Source organism: Equus quagga, chromosome 19, assembly GCF_021613505.1.
Source record: "Equus quagga isolate Etosha38 chromosome 19, UCLA_HA_Equagga_1.0, whole genome shotgun sequence".
NCBI classification, from domain to species: domain Eukaryota; kingdom Metazoa; phylum Chordata; class Mammalia; order Perissodactyla; family Equidae; genus Equus; species Equus quagga.
Genome location: NC_060285.1, coordinates 5,070,112 through 5,093,876, shown reverse-complemented (window position 1 = coordinate 5,093,876; position 23,765 = coordinate 5,070,112). Strand labels below are relative to the sequence as shown.

The 23,765-nt window shown below is 44.1% G+C and overlaps 1 protein-coding gene across 1 annotated transcript in view; it reads left to right on the top strand.

Annotated features, from left to right (window-relative positions):
- NUP50 (nucleoporin 50) overlaps window positions 1-15,693 on the top strand; it is a 16,736-nt gene extending 1,043 nt beyond the window's left edge. The window contains exons 2-8 of the mRNA XM_046646267.1: window positions 3,060-3,138; window positions 5,007-5,090; window positions 8,084-8,270; window positions 9,541-10,206; window positions 12,511-12,592; window positions 14,130-14,248; window positions 15,254-15,693. Coding sequence (XP_046502223.1) covers window positions 3,070-3,138; window positions 5,007-5,090; window positions 8,084-8,270; window positions 9,541-10,206; window positions 12,511-12,592; window positions 14,130-14,248; window positions 15,254-15,456 — 1,410 coding nt within the window. The 5' untranslated portion in view covers window positions 3,060-3,069 and the 3' untranslated portion in view covers window positions 15,457-15,693. The remainder of the gene's footprint in view (window positions 1-3,059; window positions 3,139-5,006; window positions 5,091-8,083; window positions 8,271-9,540; window positions 10,207-12,510; window positions 12,593-14,129; window positions 14,249-15,253) is intronic.
- The last annotated feature ends 8,072 nt before the right edge of the window (window positions 15,694-23,765 follow it).

Here is a 23,765-nt window from a genome sequence, read left to right as displayed (position 1 = left end):
CCCGGCCCGGGGAGGGGACCCCGGGAGGGAGCCTGGGTGTGGGGCCCGGCTCGGGGAGGAGGCGCCGGGTGGGGTGCTGGGGGAAGCCGGGAGGGTGGGGCCGAATGACAGCAGCGACGCACTCGGGGCCTGTTTGTGAAGCGGAGCTCGGGGCCGACCTGTGGGGCTGCGGTGTCCGACTTGGGTAGGGCTCGCCCGGCTGCGGGGCCCCTGCGGCCCCGAGGAGGCGGGAGGCCGGAGCGCGCAAGGGCCGGCCCGGCGTGGCCGCCTCGGCTTCCTTCCTAGCGGTGCCTGTCGGTACTCCCCTCCCTTCTCCCCTCTCTTCGCGCCCCTGTTCTCCCCTCTCTTCTCGCGCCTCTTCGCTCCTCTCTGCCCCTCTCTTCGCGCCCCTTCCCCGCTCTCTCGGGCCTGGCTTCGCTTTGCGGTTGCAGCCCCGGGCTGTCGATCACGCCTCTGCTCTGTTCTGTAAGAGCGGTTCAGAGATTCCGTTTGTGCCCGTCTCAGTCTCCCGGTCCGCCCCCTCGTTTTCTGTTTCCTCCGGGCACCGCACCGTCGAGTGCGGTCAAATCTGTTTTCATCTTAGGGTGAGCTGTTGTCTACTGAAGTTCAAAGCCAGGGGCGGGGCAGCACCAGGGGGCAGCGACCACGTTGCTATATCGGGCACAAATAATAAAGTTTAATCCAGTTACCATAAGTTTTAATTTCCTATCGCAGTGCCTCATACCTAGAAATCGTTTCATGTTTTGGTGTGTTTTTAACGACAAGCTCAAAATTTTTTTAAGTTCTCAATTATGATAGCTAGCACGTAAGACTAAATACAGGGATTTTTTGTTTCTCGAGTGATAAGAAAATTTATTGACGGAAGTGTCATGCTTTGAAATAAAATTTGGATTTGGCAATATATATTTTAAAGCCTGGCTCATAATTCAAAAATTTTTTTCCACACTACAACTTTTAAGTTTTGGAGGAAGAGTAATATTTTGTAGCCTTTGCTTCTAACAAAACTTGTTTGTTAGTAATGTTTATTAACCATGTCCTCTGTTCCAGGCACTGTTCTAAGTCTTTTGTTTATCTCATTTAATTTTCACAATGCCTGCCTGTTCCACGGATGAAGAAACTGCGTCACAAAAATTAAATAACTTGCCCAAGGTCTCTAGCAGGAAAATGGCAAAACTGGGACGCCAGCGTCTTGTAGTACTTCCTCAAATATGTGGTGCCCAGATCGCTGATTCAGCATCTGCCAGAACACCTCCCAGGAGATGGGCAGGTTTGGGGCGCTTGGGGTGGGTCAGTGAACAAAGATCCCTGCCCTCTGTCAGGTCGCTGGTTCAGAAATCCTGTGAGATATGGCATCAGCACCGTTAATTTGGGTCATTTTACTATGCCAGTTATCTTCAGTTGTGGGTATGAGTTAGATGTTAAAATTTTACTCTTTTTACTGTTTTGCACTTTCAGTTCCACCCCTTTTTGCCAGTTAATCCTAATAACTGTTAAGTTGTTAATAGTTAATAACAAAAATGACTATTTAAATTTCTCACCTCTTCTGCCCTCTGGTGGAGGTGTTAGCTACTGAATAGGAAGGAAGTCCAAGCCAGCCCCTGGCCTGTGAACGGTTCAGATTCAGTAAGGAACCATGTGTCTAACAGTCCCTTGTTTGTGTGACAAAGAGTAATAGCAAAACTTGACCAGGTGTTTGGAGGGGAGATGGTAAAAGAGGGGATTCACAGGTAATGGCTGAAAAGCATATTTGTTAATTCTCATACTTTATGTTTTAGAATCTTAGACTTTGAAACCATTTATTCTATAATTAGGAAAAAAAAGCACATACTTGAAAAATAAGGAAAAGTAAGACATTATTAAAAGCTGAAAAGCCCCTATGTAATTAGCTCTAGAGGGGTCAGATTTTGGAGGACTTTGGAATGTCAGCGTTTGAATTTTATATGTAGATACTGAAGAGCAGTAGGTGATGTCTAAGTTTGTATCTTGTGACCGTGAAGTTCTAGGAACTTAGTGTGGTGGGCTGTGCTGTTGAGGGCAAACAAGAGGGGAAAGGCAATCAAAAGGAGTCTAGGTGAGGTTCCCGAGCCTTGGCTAGTGCCCCAAATGGATCGATAACTTCCTGGGCAAGATGAGCCACGGAGGAGAGGGAGCTTTTTTGGTCCATTTACCTGGTGAGTTAGGGAGGAAGCAGCATGACGCTCACAGGGGAGCTCTTCCTTCATTGTTTTTGGGTTTTGTTTTTTATAGCAAAGGATATGTTAAGATCAGAAAACAAAGTGCAAATTTTCCGGGACAAGTACAAGCGCACTCTTTGGGTAGATCCTCGTATGCGCACTGCAGAGATGGTACTCTTGGTGCCCCAGCTGCTATTCTTCCCCGTAGTACCATGGTTTTTGAGGAGTTGAGCCGCTGGCTTATTTTTGAAGGGTTATAAATTCTCAGAATGTTAACATATTACATAGTAATCACATATTGAATTTTTAACTGATGTCCAAGTTTAGTAAACAATTTAAGGTAATTAAATGTTCAGTCTTGGGAAATGTATTTCTGTCGCCTGTCTGTAGCCTACAGAGGAGTACTGTTGTGAAGGTGTTTCCATGCATATTAAGATTCTTACCTGAGGATGAACTTGTTACCTGGATCATCTTAAAGAGAATTTTAAATATGAAAAATGTGTAGCAAGACTGTAAGTGTAATTTGCATAGAATAAGTTAGTTAAGCACTTGTTGATTATATATACAGTACCAAAGAGTTCAGATTTAAAAATAAGGTTTCCTTTTAATTTTTTTCAAATGAAGTTGGTTTAGTGTTGTTTGGAAAGACTGCCAGCGTTCCTTAGGAGACCTCTGCTGCCGCCTCACTTAATTCTTCAGTGGATGTGTAAGACTGGGAGCCTAACAACGTCATTGTAAAGTTCTGTTTAAAGCAGTTCCCACTGGTGTCAGGAATGTTTTTGTCTCATTTCATGCTACAGTGAATTGTAAAAGTTCTTTGTAAAAGTTATATCTTTGTCTAGAAAAGTACGCTTTTTGCTTATGACCTGTTTACTTCTAACTCAGGTTCAAAAACATGGCCAAAAGAATTGCCGAGAAGGAATTGACAGACAGGAATTGGGATCAAGAAGATGAAGCAGAAGAGGTAAAAAGCAGTTCTTTAAGAATGATTTCCTGCTGCTTCTAAATTTTAAATTCATTTTGGGGCTCCTCATGAAGACTTTGTGGTAAAAATAAAAGGCCTTTTTAAAGAACATCCTGAACAGGAAATAGCATGTTTTTCTGTGACGCACTTAGTATAGAAATTTATTAATTGCGTTTGGGTGTGCTTTTGCACTAGCATCTGTTCTCTAAATAGCCTCCTTTGTGGAAGCACCTTCCTCCTGACTTTTATATCTACTTGCAGTCCATTCTCTAACCCATGGTCCTAGTCATGAATGAGGGTGGGTTGAATGCTCTAGTCGTGAACTTAACACAGTGCCAGTGATCAGACTTGAAACTGGCACACCACCATCTCCATCTGCCATACCCACAATTTTAGATTTCACAGGATCGAGGTCACTTCCTGTACTCTGATGCTTCTTGGAGGCCTGCTTTATTTCATGTGCTTATAGATCTGAGACCCGCCCCCCCAACAATTGCATTAATAGGAATAGAATTGAGATTGGCCTAGTTTCTTTTCTAACAAAGTAAAAATGGTGTTCCCTGAGGAAATGTTTTAGATCTTCTCTCGCAGAGTAGAGCACAGCTGCATTTCCAGTGCTTCGTCATCAGGTAACTAAGGGAGTCTGTAGCCAAGTCAGCTTTCAAGTTAATAGAATAGTGCTGTGTACAAACAAAATTAAAGAATATGCCACAGTGTTTGCAAGCTTATTCCTATGCTGCTGTCTTCCTTCTTTCTGAATCTATTTTCCTTTAAAAATATTTCTGTACTAATATGTTTAGGGAAACCAACATCACAAGTATGTTAATATTTTGACAGGGCTTTTAACATTGCTAACTGACGTGGTGCTTTGGTAGTTGAAAAGCTAAGTTTTTACCAGGTCTTACACACAGTTACGTTCTGGGCCTAGTAAGATTTAGACTACCATGTAATGATTGACATTAAAATATTCTAGGAGTGAAGGAACTTCCATTTGGATAGATTCTAACAAAATGAGTGTGGAAGGATACTACATTTAACTTAGGGCGAGGTAGCCAAATGGTCCCTTCTGTGGGTATAGAGCTCTCTCTAAGTTTAACATTATGTGAAATAACGATGGATGAGAGCTTTTTACAGAAAATATTTTATACCAGCCCTGGAGGGTAAAAGAAAGGTGGAAATAAAGCCAAAGGTCTCCAGCAGACCCCGTTGTGGACGTGGCACTTTCACATCCCGTGGAGGCTGTAGCATCCATCAGGGCCACCTGAGAGTCCCAGGTGCCTCAGGGGGCTTTTGCGTGATGGGCAAATGGTCAGGGCTCTTCTTAAAAATAATGTATGTGTTACAAATATAAAATTTGTTTTTTTAAAACTGTAGTGGTAAGATATTAGATTTGGACGTCGGTTTCAGAGCTGGCTCCACTACCAACTATTCATGACCTTGAAAGCACCTTCCAACTTTTGGAGAATAGGTTTTGCTTCTTAAAGGAAACTGAAGTTTTATTCTATGTTTTGTTAATATCCTTGAATATTTCAAAGGTTTGAAGAATTGGTCCTGAATAGTCTTGCATCAGTTTTGATGGTCTTAGTCTTGTCAAAACTTGGTGCATGCACTCTTCTCTCAGGATGGTGATTCAAAGCTTAAATTTATAGATTCTGGAACAGTTCTGATTCATCTAACGAGCATTGGAATTCACAAGATAATAAACGTAAACTCCTTTAACAAGCCCTCTCCATAATCTGTGTTACCAGTATTAACAGTACATTAAAAGCAGCAGATATTAGATAAGGGTCTGGTCTCATCTTTTTGTTCGGCGTTTTCTCTCCTTTTTGGCCTCATCTTACTGCTGTTTAATTTGTACACTTCTGCAGGTGGGAACATTCTCGGTCGCCAGTGAGGAAGTGTTGAAGAATAGAGCTATAAAGAAAGCAAAGCGTAGAAATGTTGGATTTGAAGTGAGTGTTTTCTTACAGCTTTTGATACTAAACACTAATTTGATTTCTGAGTTGCAGAGCATTTTCACCTCTGGGAGCAATCAGATCAATAAATGCTTTTTAAAACATTTGGTCCACTTGTGAAAATCCTTGGTGTAGACCATGGGAGATAGAAAAAAATAATAAATATGAGATCTGTACCTTAAAGGGAGCCTATCCAGTTGCAGAAATAGAGACAAATTTGAGTTGAGTGACAGTGTGAAGAGATAAACAGGTAGAGTGATACAAAAGGCGAGAGAAGGGGGTGTCGGGCAGGGCTGCAGAAGGGAAACGTAAGATGCTCTCAGAGTCTACCTACTCCCCGGGATGAGGTGTGGTAGGGGAATCCTTTCAGTGTAAGGAAGCATTTCATAGGTCGGTGTTCTTCCTGGCGTAGTATAGTGAAATGTTTCATTCCTGTGTTCAGAGGGATAAAAGATGAGTTGTAACTCGTGAATTGGAATCATGTGGTCAGCATTCAGCAATCCCTCCACATTAACAACGCGCCACCAGTACAAGCCTCAGTGCTCAAGTACATTCGAGATCCGTGAATGCTGTCTTGGTGGCCTGGACATCTGTCGGGCAGGAGAAGCCTGTTGGAACATCCTGGGTGGCAGCTTTGGAGTAAACCTACACAACTGTAACTTCTGCGGTGGCTCTGAGCAGTTTTTTTTTATTCCATATTCTTTTCATTCTTAAGACTGGTGACTATTTGGATGTAGGTGTTAAGCTAAGTGATATTTGATGGCTCTTTCATGGGGAAGATAGGGGGAAAGAGACAACTTATTCAGGGAGGAAATGGTTGGTTTCGTTTTGGAAATGTATTTTAAGGGCCTGTGGGGTGGAGTTCCCTAGAAGACCACTGGGTATACTGGTTAGCTAGTCAGGACAGGAATTGGAGTGAAAGGTCGGTGTTGCTCTGGGAGCTTTCACCGTAAAGGAAGTTGAAGCCATGGGGGCAGAGGAGAAGAGGCATGAGAGTGGGAGCTCGTGATGAAGAAGGAGAAGCCGAAAGCAGACGGTCTCAGGACTGGTCCAGCTGTTGGATGAATGGAGGTGAAGAAGTAGGAACAGTGTGGACAATCCAAACTTAGCCAAAGGGGAGAGAGAGAGGCTGGGAGTCCTCAGGCTGTGAAAGGATATGAGCTATATATGGGTAAGTGAAACCCACATACAATTTTAGCTGTACCTTTTAGCATCAGGTTTCCATTGGAACCTGTATATTAGAGAAACTAAATGTTGTATCATCCACTTAAATGCTGAAATGTGGCTTTTCCCATGTAGTGGGTTTGTTCATTTGAGAGATCTGCTAGTCACTGGAGATACGTAGGTGGGTAAAACAGACCAGACTCTCCCTGCTTCAGGGAACTTACATCCTAATGATGGAAGAGACACAGACACGTATTTAATATTTATTTTTCTCCATAAGTGCCATGAAGAAAAATAAAACAAGTGAGGGAGATTGGAGGACACAGGGATGTTGTAGTTCCCGTGGATCTCAAGTGGATATCTTTTCATTTAATTTTTACTTTCATTTTTCTGAATGTCCCTCATTCCTTTTTTTTAAACCAGTGATTCTTGATTTTTTGTGATGATTCAGGGCCAGTTTACTGTCAGCAGTTTCCAAAATAGCTGTAAATACCATGTGGCTTTTAAATCTAGTGCAAAATAAAAGGCTCTGAAGAGCCACTTGCAGCCTTGTAGTTTGTCCGTGAATCTTGTTATAAAATGATAGCTGTCAGTTTGTTGTATTTTGGATTTTGAATCATCAAAAATCAAATTTGGAGCATCAGAACCTAAGCTATATTTATTATATGATTAAAATTGATACAAGTTAAGATTTTGCATTCTTTCCCTAATTTTATTACCATAAGCATGTCAGTAGTCAGTAACCATCTGAAATTCTGTAGACATGATTGACACTTCCGTGTTTTTTGAAAACTGTAATAGTACTAGGCTAGCTGGCCCATTTAGAAAATGAAGAGTTTCGGTTTGAGTAAGTTTTTTGCGAGACCGTGATTATAACTCCTTTATGGGGGAGCTTAAGGTCATGCGCTCTCTCGGATGTGCTGAAGCGTGTGTCCTGCCGTGATGGATTTTTGGGACTGTTTCCTGGAGCCTCCTTGGGTCTTGGTCTGAGAAGCAGGTCACCTCCCTGTGGTGTAACCATGACTTTGAATGAAAAAAAGACCTTAGAGAAGTTGTAGGGACTAGAGCAAAGCACTGTAAACCAAGGAACCTTTCTCCAAAAGTTCCCAGAGGCGGAGGGCAGCTTTAGAATTTCATAAGGAATGCCAAACGTTTTCAGAGTATCCTGGGTTAGGGATGTGGTAAAGCTAGCAGCAGTGGGCAAGGCCTACTAGAAAGACCTTGCTAGAGAAAGCAGCAAGGAAACCGAGACTAAAGCGTCGCCTCTGGATCTCTCAACTAACAGAAATCTAGATTTGAGACGCATTCAACTTCTGGGGTTTCTGTAGGCTGAAAGCTACAGAAGTTCTTAGGAAGTTATAGTTAAACGGGTAAAATACTTTTAGTTAACCTAACTTGATGTTTCTACAACTTCCTTAGGCAAATGATCTTTAACTGAGTGGTATATGAAAACTCTTTCACTTGGGGTTTAGTTGTGTTGAGAATGTGTTTTTAGTTATTATTCTGAGGCTGGGTAGTGGGTATGTGAATTTCTTGCATTAGTCTTTTTTATCTTTATATGTTAAATATGTTTTTTAAAATCCACTGCACTGTAAATTATGACTGTCCTTCCTGGCTATTTCAGGAAGGCAGCTCTGAATTGCAAAGCTGTCATTAGGAATAAAGTCTATCTCGTTCCTATTTCTGCTTGTGCTGACAGGTTCCATTAATGCTGGTTGCCTAAGGATCCTAGGTGCTATTTAGCCAAGATAATAATTGTCACTCACTCGCTTATTTGGTGATAAAAAGCAGAGTTAGCTAATGTCTGCTCTTTCTTTATATTTCAGTCTGATAGTGGAGGGGCCTTCAAAGGTTTTAAAGGTTTGTTTGTACCTTCTGGAGGAGGCGGGTTTTCTGGATTTGGTAGTGGTGCTGGAGGGAAGCCTTTGGAAGGACTGTCCAATGGAAACAGCGTAACTGGTGCCCCTCCCTTCTCCAGTGCAAGGGCAGCAGCCGAGACCAAGGCAGCCTTTGGTAAGTACGTTCCCTCCCCTAGGCACACCTGTAAGTAAAATCTATGAAGCTAGCTGTCCAGAGATGTTTTTCTTGTGCTTACCCTGGGCCCTGGGACTATGTGAGCAAAGCAGGATAATAATGAAAAGGATGGAAATGAGGGAGATGTTGGCTGTTTACAGAGTAAGTGGGCAGAGCAGAGGCTTTTGAGCCAAAATAGACCTAGATTCTCTTCTCAGCTCTGCCAGTGACCAGCTCTATGACTTTGGTAAAGTTCCTTGACCTCTGAACATCCAAATCTTCAGCTATGAAATGTGAGTGACCCTCAGAATTGACTTAAGGGTCAAAGGGGAGGAGGAAGCTCGTAGCCGCCCCTCTGTAAAGGCCTTCCTCTGCATCCCCACATTCAGTGAGCATGTACCAAGGACTTCCTGTGTGCCGCACGGCTGCTGGGAGCTTAGGGGTCCTCCCAGTCTAGCTTTATCTTGCCCAGGATGTGTTGATTACCTGATCCTGTTTTGAGGCAGTTAGTTAAGAACTCTTGGGGGCTTGCCCAGTGGTGTAGTGGTTGAGTTCACGTGCTCTGCTTTGGCAGCCTGGGGTTCGCCGGTTCGGATCCCGGGTGCGGACATGGCACTGCTTGGCAAGCCATGCTGTGGTAGGCATCCCACATATAAAGTAGAGGAAGATGGGCACACATGCTAGCTCAGGGCCAGTCTTCCTCAGCAAAACGAGGAGGATTGGCAGCAGATGTTAGCTCAGGGCTAATCTTCCTCGGAAAAAAAAGAACTTTGGGGATTAGCAACAGAGAATGGGATCATGGGTTAAAATCTTCAGTTCTTGGAAATAATCCTGACTGGTAGGATTGTATTTAGCTAGTTATTCTAAAGGTATGTACTGTTTCATTTTAATTAGACTGGTTAATTAGAATGGTTAGTCTGATTAAGATAAGCACTTCCTGTTAAACTTTTAACTACATTAATATATGTTCATCCTTATATGATAGAATATTTTGACAGTTCTGTGTGAAATGGGCATCCTTTTGAAGAAAAATATTTTAGAATTGTAGAGGTTTAACACAAGCGTATAATAGATGCTGTTCCTATTTAAGGTTTGATTTGATTTTTGTGATAACCAGTTCCTGCATATTAGATGTGCTCATACTTCTTGAACTGTCAAAAAAATGGGATACAATAGAAGCAGAAAATATGAAGACAGAGTGGCATAGAAATCTAGATGATTTAATCCAATCAATTTCTAAATAAATTCTTACAACTGTAATTTCCTATAGGATCTATTGCTGCAAATGGCCCTACCTCCTTGGTTGATAAAAAGATTTCGAATCCCAAAACTAACGGCGACAGCCAGCAGCCTTCCTCCTCTGGCCTTACCTCGAGTGCAGCCCCTGTCGGGAATGCCTATCACAAGCAGCTGGCTGCCTTAAACTGCTCTGTTCGGGATTGGATAGTGAAGCACGTGAACACAAACCCGCTCTGCGATCTGACACCCATCTTTAAAGACTATGAAAAATACTTAGCCAGTATTGAGCAGCAACATGGGAACAGTGGCAGCAGTAATTCTGAAAGTGAAGCTAACAAAATGTCAGTTGAAACACAGTCTCCTTCCCTCTTTGGTTCAACAAAATTACAGCAAGAGTCACCATTTCTGTTTCATGGCAACAAAACAGAGGATACATCTGCAAAGAAGCTGGAGGCTGTGTCTGAAAAGAAAACGGACCCATCACTAGGAGCAACAAGTGCCTCATTTAATTTCGGCAAGAAAGTTGATAGTTCTATTTTGGGCTCATTAAACTCTGGCCCCTTGACTGGATTTTCATTTTCTTCTGGAAACTCCAGTTTATTTGGCAAAGATAGTACCCAGAATAAACCAGTTCCTTCGCCATTTTCCACTAAAACACTGGAGAGCCCGGCAGAAGGTGGTAGTAATGAATGCAAAGGTAAACCACAAAGCTTCTCCTTGTGAGTCTGTTTTAAATTTGTGTAAGTCATGCTTAGTGGGAAAGCCCAGGCTTGTGACTGAGGTGGATTTGGATCACCGTTTCTCCATTTTCTCGATGTGTGATCCTGGACAGAGTTGATTAGCTTCTTGGAGTCTCTGTTTCTTTATTCGTAAAGTGGAGTAAGACCTGTTTTGTAGGCGATTATAAAGATTGAGACTATAAAAACATCTGGCATAGTGACTTTGAGGACTGTCAAACACATGGCTTTGCGTGTTAAAAAAAGTGAATTAACATTTTTTGAAAGCTGTGTTTTATTGAAAAAGTTCATGAATATCCACTGAACTGTTTGTATTTAGGAGATTTGATCATAAAGTCACATGGCAAAACAGTATTCTCCTATAAATAAAAAAGGCAGACTTTTCATAGCCATGGGGACCAAATGGACGGTGCTTTCTCAAGACACGTCTGGATTGCAGCCACCTTTCCCGAAGTCTCTGGTGTGTGTGGGGTCAGTGCCCCGAGCCAGGCCTTAGTCCCAGTCCCTCCAGGCCTTCGGTGGTTCTTAGCTCTCTGAAAAGAAGGGTTCTGTCATAATCCCTGTCCATCACATGGTGGTTGTGAACAAATAATGGCTGTGAAGATGCTTGTGAGCAGTTAAAAGTACATCTCTCAGGGCCGGCCCCATAGGGTAGTGGTTAAGTTCACACTTTCCTCTGGCGGCCTGGGTTCATGGGTTCGGATCCTGGGCATGGACGCACACCACTCGTCAGCCATGCTGTGGCAGAGACCCATTTACAAAATGGAGGAAGACTGGGGGACTAGCCTCGTGGCCGAGTGGGTAAAGTTCACACGCTCCACTTTGGCAGCCTGGGATTCACAGGTTCGGATCCTGGGTGCAGACCTCCTCCACTCATCAGCCACTCTGTGGAGGCATCCCACATACCAAGTAGAGGAAGATCGGCACAGGTGTTAGCTCAGGGCCACTCTTCCTCAAGCAGAAAAAGAGGAGGATTGGCAACGGCAGATCTTCCTAACACCCAAAAAAAGAGGAAGATTGGCACACATTAGCTCAGGGCGAATCTTCCTTGGGAAAAAAAAAATACATCTCTCAGGAGCTATCACATTAATCCTTGAGAATGAAAACTACAGTTCCCAATTTGCCACTGAAGAGTATGTTTCTTACAGGGAGTTAAGCCTCCATTCCTTTTCTGTCCTGCCCTACCTTCAAGTGTATCCTCAGGCAGGGGCCCTCCAGGGCAAAGCATAGACTAAAGAGCTCCTCTTTTATTTCTTCTCTACCCTAAGTAAGACAGATGGAGTGTGGAGTGTGTCCTGGTCTTAGGGCAGTCACAGGGACTCGGAAGCCACAGCTTGTCCCCGGGAAGTTGAACTTGAATTGTCTCCACTCAGCAGGCTGCCCGTCAACATTAAGCGGTTATTCCTTAGCGTAGGATCATCGTGTTTTATACAGCAGAAAGAGCTTGTTCAGGTAGTACCGGCCTCGGGGCTGCCCTGCAGAGGCTGACGGAGGAGTCCCTTCTGGAAATGTAAATCTTGGGTTTTGAATTGCTTGAGCATCAGAATTATTTTTCTTAGAGTTGCTTTTTAATTTCGTGAGTTTCACGCAGCCGTGTCCGAAGTGTCTTAGGTCTCCCTGTGGTTGGAGCTGGCGTAAGTGGCAGCTGTGTCCCACCTGGTCAGGGAGGCACCGTGGGACCAGAGCGTCAAGGGGCCATTCAGACGGAGCTTGAGTTACTTAGACTTGGCTTTGGAGTGATTTCTCTGACAACTTTCCCTGTAAAAAATTTTATTGACTTTCCTCATCTTTGGTCATTGCTCATATTGATTAGTCCTTGGCATGGTGTGGACACGGTCACAGGAGCATTTGGGGATGAAGTGAGAAGCCTATCGGAGATGTTGATTTTCCACTGGGTAATCTGAGTATTTATGAGTAGTGACATTATTTTTCTCTAAAAGTTGGCTGTACACTGAATCATAAGCATGGACATTTTTCCATTCCAAAGCTTTCTGCAAATTACCATTTAGTTTAGAAAAGAGAAGTATGTTCTCATTAAAAATGATTGTTTTTCACAAAAATTAAATTAAATTAAAATTAAATTAATTAAAATCCAGTGAGCACCTCCCCACTCCATAAAATTTGATGTGTGCTTTCAGTTTCTCTGTCAGCTCACATGGGATTTTTAGGCTGAGGTGGGGTGGAGGGTAGATAACAAACTTCTTTTATCATATTTTCGTGCTCTTGATTTGAATTTTATTGAGTTAGTGTTGTTTTTATAAAAGGTGGTGATGAAGAAGAGAATGATGAGCCGCCCAAAGTAGTAGTTACTGAAGTAAAAGAAGAAGATGCTTTTTACTCCAAAAAGTAAGTAAGAGTCAGGAACCCACTTGGTGACCGTGTTTTCAGAGATGTGGAAGGAGGTCCTGGCTGAGAGTGTGGGGGTGACGTTGTCCCTGCTGAATTTACTGAGCATCCCGCCTGGGCTCAGGCCATTCCTGCTCTTTGAACTGGAACAAGAATTCTTGGCCTGTTTATTTAAAAACAAATGGATTCTAGAGGTTTCCTACTGGGCATATCCCACTCTATTCTGTTAATATAGCTCTTGTGCTTTTAAAGTGCTTTAGAGTCAGGCTTTTCTCTGATCTTCCCACCCCCATCTCATCTCATACTTCTCTCCCTTTCTTTTTCTCCTTTCTTCTCTTCCCCTCCTTTCCCCACAAAGAAAGCCACCTGGGCACTGACCTCAGGTTTGGTTTTACTTCCGCTCCTAATCAGGAGGCATCTCTGATCCCTTCCTGGAGACCTGGTTGGCCTTCGTGGATTTTCTCACAGCCAGAAAGTTCTGCCTGGTAACCATCCCTTTCCGTTAAGGATGTAGAAACACTTTCTCTTCCCCCCGGTGATGAGAGCTGTTTTGTTTTATTTTTGTTCCTAAGTGAGAGCTGCTGCTTTCAGAAGAAAACTAAAGGGAAAATTTGAATTATCTCCACTCTCTCAGTGAAATGAAATTAGTAGTGTTTAGTACAAAGATATTTACAGAAAAACATTTGTGCCTTAGACGTTTTCCTGGATGTGTTTTTCTAATAGAAAAATTTCAGACTGAGTCAGCAGTTTTCATGACATAAATCACCATGTCCTGTGAGATTCCCAAGTGTCATTTTATTTTTGAGAACTTTTAAAAGAGGCCAACAATTTATTTTGCTTATTTTAAAGTTGAATTATGCACATGACATAAAGGAGTGGCCCTGACCTAAGGTTTTTTCCTAATCAGAATAAATCAAAGGAGTAGGCAGGGGTTTTGATTTGTTTATCAATAACCTGAGGAGATGTGTGACACGGAGGCCGGGAAGACCGCCGATGACGTTGTTAGTTAGGCCTTGCTTAAGAATGTTTTCCAGATTTATCTCAGTGTCGTAGGAGGTCACAAATGGAAGGAGTCCTGAAGAGAATTCAAAAATAAGAAATAGGGGGGAAAGGGCGGGAGGGTTGGGGACAGAGTGCTTGTCCTGTATTTGTTCCTGTCCTTAAAGGACAGGGTCACCTCTGGTGCTCAGGGCCAGAGGAGCACAGCAGAGGGTACGGGGTGCTTGGCTGTGACTCGGACAGGCCTAAGAGACAGTTTCAGAAAGTAGTGTTGGAAAACGTTTATAACGATAGGGAGTTTATAATAAAAACTTGAAACCATAGGGAGGGGTTCTAGAATATCTAACCAGATTATCTTACTCTGGTTTTGGCCAGATCCAATCTGGATCAATAAAAGATTATTGTCCTGAAGCTCCCGCTGCTCTCGTTTAGTTCAGATTTTTCCACACAAGTGTGAACAGTGGTTGTTAGAAAACTGTGTGTGCCCTGATTTGTCCTGGAGTGTCTGATCCTACCTATTGTTTTTTTTTTTCCATAGGTGTAAACTATTTTACAAGAAAGACAATGAATTTAAAGAGAAGGGCGTAGGTACTCTGCATTTAAAACCTACAGCGAATCAGAAGACACAGCTTTTAGTGCGGGCAGACACCAATTTAGGTGGGTACCTTTTTTCAGGTGGCACAAAATAACCGTAATCACATAGTATATAAGAGCCTTTCACCTTGCTGATTTTACTCATTGAGATTTTCAAGTATATTGATGTGTTTTTGGAATGGAATAGAGATGGTTCAAGTCAAATTCATCCTATACTGACTGATTATTTATCGATTTAGTTGAGTACCGGGATATAGGGTGTAAGAAAATGTGGGTGTGTTAAAAGCTATAGCCAAGAAGTAACTAACATGGTTTTCATTTCCCTTTGTGTTAGAAATGTGACCAAGAAGCTATAGGTAAATTGGATGGTTTAATAAACACAGAAGGGGAAGTAACCATTTAAGGGAATGCATTTTATGTAGCAAATAATCATTAACACATTGCTGTCCGCCCCTCACCCCACCCGCCAGCTTTACTCTGACGCAGTCCACTGGAGGAGGGCTTAGTGCCTGCCCGACCTGGGGGCCAGGTCTGAGAGGAAGTGGTTGGTAGTGGTAGGCCACACCAGGCCAGGTCACAGAGACACTTCTGTGAGGCTTTTTTCTTTCTTCGGGGCCTAAGTTGTGATGTCTGTCTTACCCAGCGAGCTGTGCTGGCCTCTCCAACAGATGGTTCTTTGCTGACCATTCTTTGTTCAAATGACACAGTGAAGACTCCAGGTCATACGAGCGTGTCCTCCTTTAGCGCAAGAACGTACAGGCTGTTGCCTGTTCGGGATGCTGGTGTGGTTGTAGACTCGGGCAGGCGGGAGGGCACAAGGCAGTTCCTCCGCAGTAAGGCGGAGTCCAGGTCCTGCCGGAGGCCTCACGGCCCTCTCTCGGGAACACCGTGCTGGTGTCTGTGTCAGGGAACCACTGCCCTTTTTTATGACACTCCTGATGGCTCCCAATTTTAGATCTGTTAATTTTAAGTTGCTTCGATCTTTAGTATTTGGCATATTAAAGCTGTAGTTTAATAGAGCTCTAGTTTGCATGACTTTGCTGTATTTTGTCCTTTGTTTAAATGCAGGCAACATATTGCTGAATGTTCTGGTCCCACCCAATATGCCATGTGCCCGAACAGGGAAAAACAACGTACTTATTGTCTGTGTTCCAAATCCTCCCGTCGATGAGAAGAACGCCACCATCCCAGTTACCATGTTAATTCGGGTGAAAACGAGCGAGGATGCAGATGAGTTGCACAACATTTTACTGGAGAAAAAGGACGTCTGAACACACTTCAGCTGAGGAACTGTCGCCAAGTTGCTGCTTCCCCCACTGCCCCTTAAACTTAGTCAGTTTTTCTTCTTTCTTTGACATTCTAAGAACTTATAGATAACTTAAAACTTTTGTGAGGAAGATTAATATGGCCAATAAAACCTTTAATGTTAAGTGTCAAGAAACTGTATTCTCCCTTCTCAAGAACTGTCTAATGTGTAAAATACATTTGAAAGAAATTTTTTGGAAGATTTTTAATGTTCATTTGTTAAACCAACCGCAAGTGATTTCTTAATGGACTGCGATCAGGGTATCAATTCGATTTCCCACAGGCTCCTCCAGTCCGTGCATTTGGGGTGTGCCGGGCCGGCTGGCTGCGAGAGCCATGCTCTGCTTCCCTGTGAACCGTGCGGCCGCGCTCTCGCGGGGATGATGTTTCTTTGCTTTATTTTATTAAGTGTTATTTTAAAGCAGAAATGTGAGTACTCCGTGTTTGCCTCCAGCATGGGAGTCGTTAGCTCTTGACTGGTGAGGGTAGCCTCGAACCCTGTGGCTGCTTCACTGGGGTTCAGGAACAGCTTTTTCATTTGAAGAGCAAACAAGGAGCTTGTAGTTTGGTTTTGTGGATTTGGTTTGTAGTTTTACTCATGAGGTGCTGTCACTTCTCTGTGCCCCTAGAGACAAACGGGGCAGAGGGGGATTGGCAGGTTTAAAAGCACAAATTTGGTAGCTGTCGACCATGGACAGTAAACCCTTACAAAAACTAAAGTTAGGTCACCGTGGAGCTGCAGCAGGGAGAGAATGCACTCAGTTCGTTCCCGCGGCGGCCCCCATGGATCTCAGAACTGCCGACGACGAGAGGGCAGGCGGAGGGGCTTTACCGCGCCGAGTGCTGCGAGTCGGCCAGGAGCACGCAAGGAGGGGATGGAAGAGAAAGCGGAATGTTCCCGTGGACTGTAGACGGCAGTGCATTCCACAGTCCAGAGCTGAGATTTCCATTTGCTTTTTTAAGAGTGAGACACTCAGTGTGTCCGTTTGGAAGGGAGCCGTGGTCGTGCACGGAAGTCTCCACGTCACTTCATAGCTGGCAGGCGGCCAGCACCAAATTCTTTGAAGACTCTGGGTACCTGAGTTAGATGCAGATTGTAACGTTTAGATGTCCACTTTCATTCCTCACGACTCACTCAGTGCTGGTGCCAGGCGCTCTTGTTTGAAGGCTCAGGGGCCGTGCCTGAGGGCTCATACTTGTATATTCTGACCTTCAGTGCGTAATGTCTTCTGACTTAGAAAAGAGTGGTCAAAGTCATTGCAGATAGTGCGGTTGCTTTTTTTAAAAAAAACGAAGCTACAACTTTTAGATGTGAAGGGGGCGGGGAAGCTTTTGTGATTAAATATGTTGACTCTGAAATACTTGAGAGAAGGCAGTGGCGCCGGTGTTTGTCCGGAGGTTCTTGTACCACTGATCCCAGTTTTCTGATTCCACTGGGAGAACTGGGCCCAGTGTGTGACTTTGGATAAATGCACGTGGAGAGGAGTGCTTGCGTTCGTACAGAATGTGGGCAGACCCAGCTGCGCTCTGAGACCTGGGGAGGAAGTGGCAATCATTGTTGCATTTACTTTTTAGAATTGAGACTATTTGTGAGTGTGTGACACATGACTTAGAGTGAGCAAGTGGTTGATGGTGTTACAGTAATCCTGGCCCTGCCCTGTTTGCTTTAGGTGTATCCGGCTGGTGCAAGGCTGAGGAAAGGAGGGGAACAGCTTTCACTGTTACTGCTCAGTCACACAGGCTCCCGTGGTCCCAGCCAGAACAGGGACCTTCAGTCTTCCTGGCGGCTTACTTTGTCAGCCCCGGCCTGTGTGGTGGGATGTTCGCATTGGCGTGGAGAGGTCAGGATTGGATTACCTTTTACCCACCTGTAAAAACAGTTTCTCTCTCTTTAAGTTAGTGCATATGCCTGGCTTTCTTTTTTCTAACATTCCCAGCAAATTCTTGCTGCTAAGACGGGCGCTGTTGAAGTGAAAATTACGGGGAGATGTGATGTGTGTATCCTAACTCAGAATGTGTCGTTTCCTCAGAATCATTCTTATGCTTTAGGAACTTGTTGGTCTCTGCTTTAATTGTGTATTAGGATAAAAGAGCCTAAGTATATGTAGATTTTACCGTAAAATCTAGATTCTTGTGTGTGACTTCGGGGAACAGGCCCCCTCGGCCTCCAGAGGGCTTACCTTTTCTTCCCCACTGTATTAACTGCTAAATTCTGTGCCAAGAGTTTAGTTAGAGTTATTTTTAACGAAGTATTAGAAATTAGGCTTTAAAATGTTTAATGTGAGTGAAATTTTCATCTTTAGTTGGAGGATCTATGAGGTGTGTCAGACGCGTGGCCTAAAGTGAGCTGTGTGTGTCTCTAATTCTAAATCTGATTGTGTTGCCTCTTGACAAACACTGAGTATCCCAGTGGCCTGTTTTTTTTTTTAACTCATGTGTGTCCATCTTACTCTTTTGAGCATTCCCAGTAAGCAAAAAATGGAGTGTTATGCTGTCTCCATCATTAGTGCTACAGACTGAAAAATGTGTGCCCAGTTTTTAAAGTTCAGATTGTGTTTTCCATGGAAGGACAAGTCTGACTGTTTGTGGACTGATTTTCTTGAAAAGGATTATTGTTTTATAATTCTAAATCATATTTTTGACATGCTGCATGCCAAAAGTATCTACCTGGTCTGGGGTAGAGGAAGAAACTAATACTTCACCTTACTATTAGAGTTCAAAACAAGTTTTCACGGAGAAAGCCTTTTGGGTTTAGTTTTAAAGGTAAACAAGTTTGTTTTTGAGCATTTGTCAGTTATTCTTACATTTCAGAACAGTCAGAATGCAAGCCCAGTGCACTTGAAGACTTTGCAGACTAAATGGCTCACTCCCAAACCCGAGTATCCGTTCTCATTCTGGAAGTGAGAATTTTAGGTAGAAACTGGTCCCTCCTTCCAGTCCTGTGCTCTGAGCACAAGGCGCTGGGGGCCTCGGCCCGTGCGCGCACCGAGGACTAGCTGCACACGCAGCTGTGGCAGAGCCGGAAACTTCTTAGCAATCAAATGGATAGAGTGTTTGCTTTCTATTTTAAATAGGAAATTGTTTTCTAAAACTAAAATACTTGAATTGTCAGACAGTGTAATCTCACTTTGTATTGGTTTTTGGATGATCCCATGGAGGAAGTGTAAAAATCCATGAAATGTGAATAAATGGAAAGTAAACAAAATCCCAGTGTTTGACAGCTTTCTGTTCCTGTGACACATCCGGTGGTCATACACCTCAGGCAGCCCGGAGCGGGGGAAGCAGGCAGCAGTGGGGCCCAGAACCCTTCCTGGACACGGGCGCTGCTTGGAGGTGAGGAGAGACCTGTGTCTCACCAGAGCCCCCGGAAGCTGGATCACGTGACCTCCAGACCATTCAGGAGCTCCTGTTGGGTTCATGTTTTTACAAGTTAGAATGGGAATAATAGGTCCTTCGTTGGCTGCTGTGCGAAGCATTGTGCTCGGTGCTGTATGTGGATTATCTCGTTCAGTCCTCGCAGCAAACCTCCCAGACACAGGCTCCGTGACGGGTTTTCCAAAGAAGGTTCAGTTTCTTGCGGGTAAGTAAATGGAGTTGGGATCTGTGTCCAGGCCTGTTTCAGTCAGAAATCTGAACCCTCTTACGAACATTTTAAAACAGGGATCAAGAGGGCCGACCCCATGGCCTAGTGGTTAAGTTCGGCATGCTCTGCTTCAGTGGCCCAGGTTCAGTTCCTGGGCAGAGACCTACGCCACCTGTCAGCAGCCACACTGTGGCGGTGACCCACAAACAAAATAGAGGAAGACTGGCACAGGTGTTAGCTCAGGACGAATCTTTCTCAGCAAAAAAACCCAAAAAAACAACTAAGGATGAAAATGATAACAAAAAATACATTTTTAGTTTATGTAACTTTAAATGTTTGGTCATTTAAGAAGTCACTATTAAGGCATTAACAGATTAAGTTGTGCTATAATTATGATAGTATTTTGGTGCCAGGTTCATATTTTTTAAAGTTTGCTGAGTTGTTCAGCACTTAGCTGGTTTACCAGAGGTGTCTCCTGGTAAAGAAAATACTACCAAGACTAGCATGCATCAAAGTGTTTTTCCTCATCGGGTAACATTAATGGAAACTACTGAAGGGACGCTGAGAGGGCGCTGCGGAGAGGAAGCCTGCCTGAAGGGCACCAGCCCTCTGTCAGGAACTCAGCCAAGTGGCCGCACGGAGCATGCTACTGGGAGCAGCAGCTGGGAACTTGTTAGAAACGCACACCCGGGCCGCCCTGGACCTGTCGCAGCAGAACCTCAGGCTGGGGCCTGGCTGGTTGGTTGGTTTTTATTGAGAGAAAATTCACATAGCATAAAATTCACCATTCAAAAGTGTACAATTCAGTCATTTTTAGGCTATTCACAGAGCTGTGTAACCATCACCCCCCTCTCTAATTTCAGAATATTTTCATCACCCCCCATCGGGGTTCTAACGGGTGGTCCTGACACACGCTGAAGTTTAAGAACCGCTGGGCTGCATCTGTGCTCCCTTGTGACTTCTGTCTAGAGATGACCTATGAAATCCCCGTTGGCACATTTCAGAGCAGGAAACAGCAGTGATTATCAGAGTTGCTAGGAACTGTGCCAGCCCTGTACATCCATGTCTCACCCTGCCCTCACTGCCCCTGGGAAGGGGGTGACCCAGCTCTGCAGCTGAGCAAACCCAGCCCGGCCGGTTCGATGACGAGCCTGAGGATGCAGCTCGCCGAGGGCCCAGCCCCGCCCGGCTCTTCCCCGTGGGCCGGTGAAGGGATGTGTGCGCCCAGTAAAGGACGAACTTCACTGGTTTCCAGAAGTGGCTGGAATCTTTTAAATAAAATCGTTTATTTAAAATATAATCATTAAAGTTCACTAAAAACCATGGTTATTTCAAACTGAGCAATCTGTTTTATTAAAGTCAGATTCCAAGATGAAAGACCCTTAATCCACATATAGGAAAGAAAGATCTTGTTAAATCTGTTGGCTTATGTAAAGGCCAAGTCAGGAGGGAATTCAATGAAGCCGTGAGCAAAAAAAAAGACATCTTTTGTTTTATCCTCCAAAACAAATATTTTCCCTTCCTCATATAAATTCTCCAGCTGTTGTGTCATTTTAACAATCGAGCACAAAGTACAGCAGTTCACACATTCAACATGTATATATACACAGTGAACTATGGTATCATATTGATTACGTTATTGTACATTTCCCCTCCTCCCAGTATAAAATTCCAAAGGTTTTCCCTTCCAGTCAACATTTCTTTCTAAGCTAGGGCATGACAGTAGTTCCTAAAAGTTCCTCTAGGTCAGAATACAAGAACTGAAACAGCGACATGCCTTCAAGAGCAGGCAATCGATAGGAACGAGGTGCTGCAGGCAGCTCCCTGGGCAGACACTTTTTCCCCCAAAACCTATTAAATGTTTTTCAGGTGACCATTTTAAAAGGCCCTCCTACTTATTTAAAAAAAAGGGGGTTTGATCTGGATGGCAAGGAAGGCGTCTTTCTTATCAACTAAACTGCCTCGTTCATAGCCACTGTCTCGTACAGTCAGCCCTGGGTGCTGCCGGTTCAGAAAATTCTCCTGGCGCAGATGTTTCTAATGCAGTGGCTGTTTCCAAGGGGTGGCATTTGATGTGATGACCCTCACTTCGTGTCTGGATTTGTGTGTGCGTTCCTCTAGACTGCCCTTGTCACTCTGTCTCTCATTTTCTATAACTTTCTACAGTGTCTTAGGCCTTACTTGTGCCCATCACCTTGTGACATAACTCACAGTTCACTTGACTGTGGAGAGAAAACCCCCCTGCCTGAGAGGTGACCCCAAAGCTGCTTCCATCAATAGTAGGCTCTGGTTGCATCAGCCCAAAAAATGTGCCAACGTGCTCGGCATCAACTCCATTAATTGTAGAGTTGGGAGGCAACCGGGAGCCAAAGTCCAACAAGCCATCTTCCAGAAGACCAGCTAGCTTGTTGGAGCCTGCCTAAACTTGAACTTGGGACTCCTAACTTATGTTCTAGTCATTTCTCCACTTCTGTGAGGGCTTTTTATGAGGTTATCTTAGCCCCCGTGGCCGAGTGGGTAAGTTCCCGCGCTCCGCTTCAGCAGCCCAGGGTTTCGCCAGTTCGGATCCTGGGCGCAGACATGGCACCGCTCGTCAGGCCATGCTGAGGCGGCGTCCCACACAGCACAACCAGAGGCACTCACAACTAGAATATACAACTATGTACTGGGGGGCTTTGGGGAGAAGAAGGAGGAAAACAAAAAGGAAGATTGGCAACAGATGTTAGCTCAGGTGACAATCTTTAAAAAAAAAGAGGTTATCTAGAAAAAGGTTGGGAAACTTCACCATGGAAAGGGTATATACTGCTTCAAGGGGGCTGAGAGCTAAACCTGAAACACATCTCCTATGATTTAATTTTGCAAATGCAGCCTCTGACCAAACCACAGCCAGCAGCCCACCAACCCTCTCGCTGACTCCTAGGATGCCAAAGACAGGGCATGGGGAGGTTTCCGGCAGTCTGCAACAGTTCAAAAAGTGATGTGTGGAAGCTCCGAAAAAAGTATAAGAAAGCTTTGGGGACAAATTAAGGTTTAGTCACTAACTGATCACATTGCTGTAACATCTATAGAGTATTTAATCTGAAACACCCTAACTAAATACAGATTCATCAGAGGAAAAACCAAGAAAAGTAAATTTAATATCCAACATGCAAATCAACTTTTGAAAGAAATGCAAAATCATAAAGCACAGCTAACGCTTGACCACAAGTACTGCTTAGAAATTATTTCTACTGTGTGTGGAAGATGCTTACTGCAGAAGCTGCTGCCGCTGTTTACGGAAACACCACTGACAGTGAGATCCTAATGTATTCAAGGGATGCCATCCTGGTGTTTTTGCTAAAATACATTTTGTAGAAATCACTTTAGTTTAAGCCCCAAAGTATTGAAAAATCTCAACAGGTTTTCTTTGCAAGTTTAAGTATTCTCATAACAGAAGTCGTTTGGAAACCATAAAAGATTATTATTTACACCTAAATCACCCGACCTTCTACAAAGTGAGGAATGAAAGAATGAGGGTGAGAAAGACTGGGTGCTTCCGGCTGCTCAGCAGAGTTGGAGTATCACTCATTTTTGATCTGCTGAGCTCAGACGGGAACGGCGACAATACAGACGCCCACTGGCTCAGGAAGAACAGAGCACTGTCAACACGAACCCTGTCCACGCGTCTGGCTTCCTCCACTTCTGAGGTCCACCCACCATGGAATTCTGACCCCAGCACCCCGGCCACCTGGTGCTCAGTGACTTGGCTCCTGGGTGTGGTGCCCCAAGGAGCTCTCTAGGGCTCTTCGTCCCAGGGGCTCAGAGACAGGGCCAGAGGCGCCCCTTTCCCACTGAGGATCATGTCAGGGCCCAGTCAGTCAGCGAAAGGAACAAAGAAGGGAAGCCCAGCGTGCACCCACACCCAACTCCCGGAGGTCATCTCCCGAGAGGGCCGGGCAGAACTCTGGCTACCTGGCCTCAAGAGCAGCACTTCCTGACACCTCAAAGGCCACTTATGTTCAAGCTCGAGGGCCAGATGTTGGCCAGCACTTGCATTTTTATGTCTCTTAGAGTCTGTGTCCTATTAGGGTGACTACTTTTTAAAGAGAAGCAATTCTGCTTTCTGATGCAAAGAAGAGAGAGCTCAAACAGGAAGAATGCATGTGATATTGAATGATATTGGTTTTTGAAACTGGATATGAAACTAAATTCTAGCTAAATTGGAAAACTGAACAGAATATATATCAGAGAGAAACCTACTAAGGCTCATTACAAAGCTGGCAGGCTTTCAGTATGTGTAAGTCTTGAAAGAATTTCACCCAGCAATTTAAAGCCGCCGTACTATGACAATGTCAAATATACTTTTCACGTCAGTCGTCAGCAAACACCAACTGCAGAGGGCCTTCCCTCTGGACTGTCTTTTAATAGAAAACAACTTTTTACTTGATTCTTCCAAAGTTTACTAACTAGTCTATTTGTGATTAAAACATCAGAAATAGATCCTGGTTTGACTCTAGCTAGATTCTTTGGGAATAAAGTCACATGAGGAACATGACTTCATGTCGCTACTCTCATTGTCCCACGTAGATAGAAACCTACAGAATTTCTGATGACTTGCTCACAGGCCTCGCAAAGTCCGGAAGCTAGCAAGGACCCGACTCGTCAGGAAGCCCGCGGCTCCCCAGGCTGACCCGGCCAGGGAATGTTTTGCTT